A 1,512-nucleotide genomic window follows, 5' to 3' on the forward strand; every position below is an offset into this window, starting at 1 on the left:
GCAGGTGTTCTGGAGTTGGCGTTGTTACTGCTGGGTCCCTGGCGGTATGTCCGCAGGCACAGGTGTTCTGGTGATGGTGAGACCGAGTGGGCTTCTTGCCTCAGGATTTGGCCCTTGGACTGGCCTTAGTGTTTGTCCCGGCCCTGCGTGTGTCTGGGTCTTGGCTCCGATCTGACCAGGTGTGTGTAATGAGGTGGAGTTCCTTGGACACAGACAGCTAGGAGAGCTGGTAACCAGTTGAAGCTTTGGTTTATTCAACAGGTGTGGGCCTGTCTTGGGGAGCTCCACGTGGAGTGGTTTGCTATAGATGCTGGCTGTGCAGGGGTGACTTGGTTTCTTGTCACCTCTGCACAAAAGAAAAAAGAAAAAGAAATGGTTTCCTCTTATCTAAGGTAGGAACCACTCCTGCTCCTTGCTGAAGTTACCTTGGCGAATGACGTGTCGGTGACCTGGGACAGCTTCCCGTTGTCTTTGTCTCCAATATCTTTAGGGAAAAATCGGCACAAACGCAGGATCTTCCGTGCAGGACGCTGCCCCTCCCAGTTCATTGGAGCTTTCCTGAAGAAGCTCTGGATGCCAGCTGTGTCATGCTCATGCGCTTGGTTCTCTTTCTTGCTTCCCTGCTGGCTCAGAGGACAGGAGGCGCCGGGAGCGGGAGGACCAGATGTACCGAGAGCGGCTTCGGACCTTGCTGGTCATCGCGGTTGTCATGAGCCTTCTGAACGCCCTCAGCTCCAGCGGGGGCAGCATTTCCTGGAACGACTTTGTCCACGAGATGCTGGCGAAGGGCGAGGTGCAGCGCGTCCAGGTGGTGCCTGAGAGCGACGTGGTGGAAGTCTACCTGCACCCTGGAGCGGTGGTGTTTGGGCGGCCTGTGAGTGAGGGTGTGGGCGTGGGCTGTTGCCGTCCTTTTGGATACTTGGAGTTGAGGGTGTGCCTCTTTTTCATACAGGGCCCTCAACCCATTTATTTGCATTTATTTGGTTGTCTTTTTTTGTTTTTTGTTTTTTTTCGAGGTGGAGTCTCACTCTGTCACTCAGGCTGGATTCCAATAATGTGATCTCTGCTCACTGCAACGTCTTTCCCCCGGGTTCAAGCGGTTTTCCTGCCTCAGCCTCCTGAGTAGCTGGGATGGCAGGTGCCTGCCACCACACCCAACTAATTTTTGTATTTTTAGCAGAGATGGGTTTTCTCCATGTTGGCCAGGCTGGTCTCGAACTCCTGACCTCAGGTGATCTGTCCACCTCAGCCTCCCAAAGTGCTGGGCTTACAGGTGTGAGCCACTGCACCCAGCCAGGTCTTTAGATTCCAAGAGTGTGTCAGAACCTGTGTTTGGAGCACTTTAACCCTGGATAATGTGCGGACCAGTGATTAGGAAAAGTGGTCTGGGGTTGGTGTGGCCCAGACCGGGGGAAATGACCAGGGCCTCCACCAGAGCTCTGCGCCTTCACTGGGTTGCTCAGGATTCAGCATGCTTTTCCTTTTCTTTCTTTTTTTTTTTTTTTTTTTTTT

The 1,512-nt window shown here is 53.3% G+C and overlaps 1 protein-coding gene across 1 annotated transcript in view; it reads left to right on the forward strand.

The window, feature by feature from the left end:
• The window catches only part of SPG7 (SPG7 matrix AAA peptidase subunit, paraplegin), a 48,403-nt gene that overhangs the window by 16,444 nt on the left and 30,447 nt on the right, over positions 1–1,512 (forward strand). Inside the window, exon 4 of the mRNA XM_017513946.2 lies at positions 633–874. Within this exon, the coding sequence (XP_017369435.1) occupies positions 633–874 (242 nt within the window). The remainder of the gene's footprint in view (positions 1–632; positions 875–1,512) is intronic.

This window comes from Cebus imitator, unplaced genomic scaffold (genome assembly GCF_001604975.1).
Source record: "Cebus imitator isolate Cc_AM_T3 unplaced genomic scaffold, Cebus_imitator-1.0 Scaffold509, whole genome shotgun sequence".
Taxonomy (NCBI): Eukaryota; Metazoa; Chordata; class Mammalia; order Primates; family Cebidae; genus Cebus; species Cebus imitator.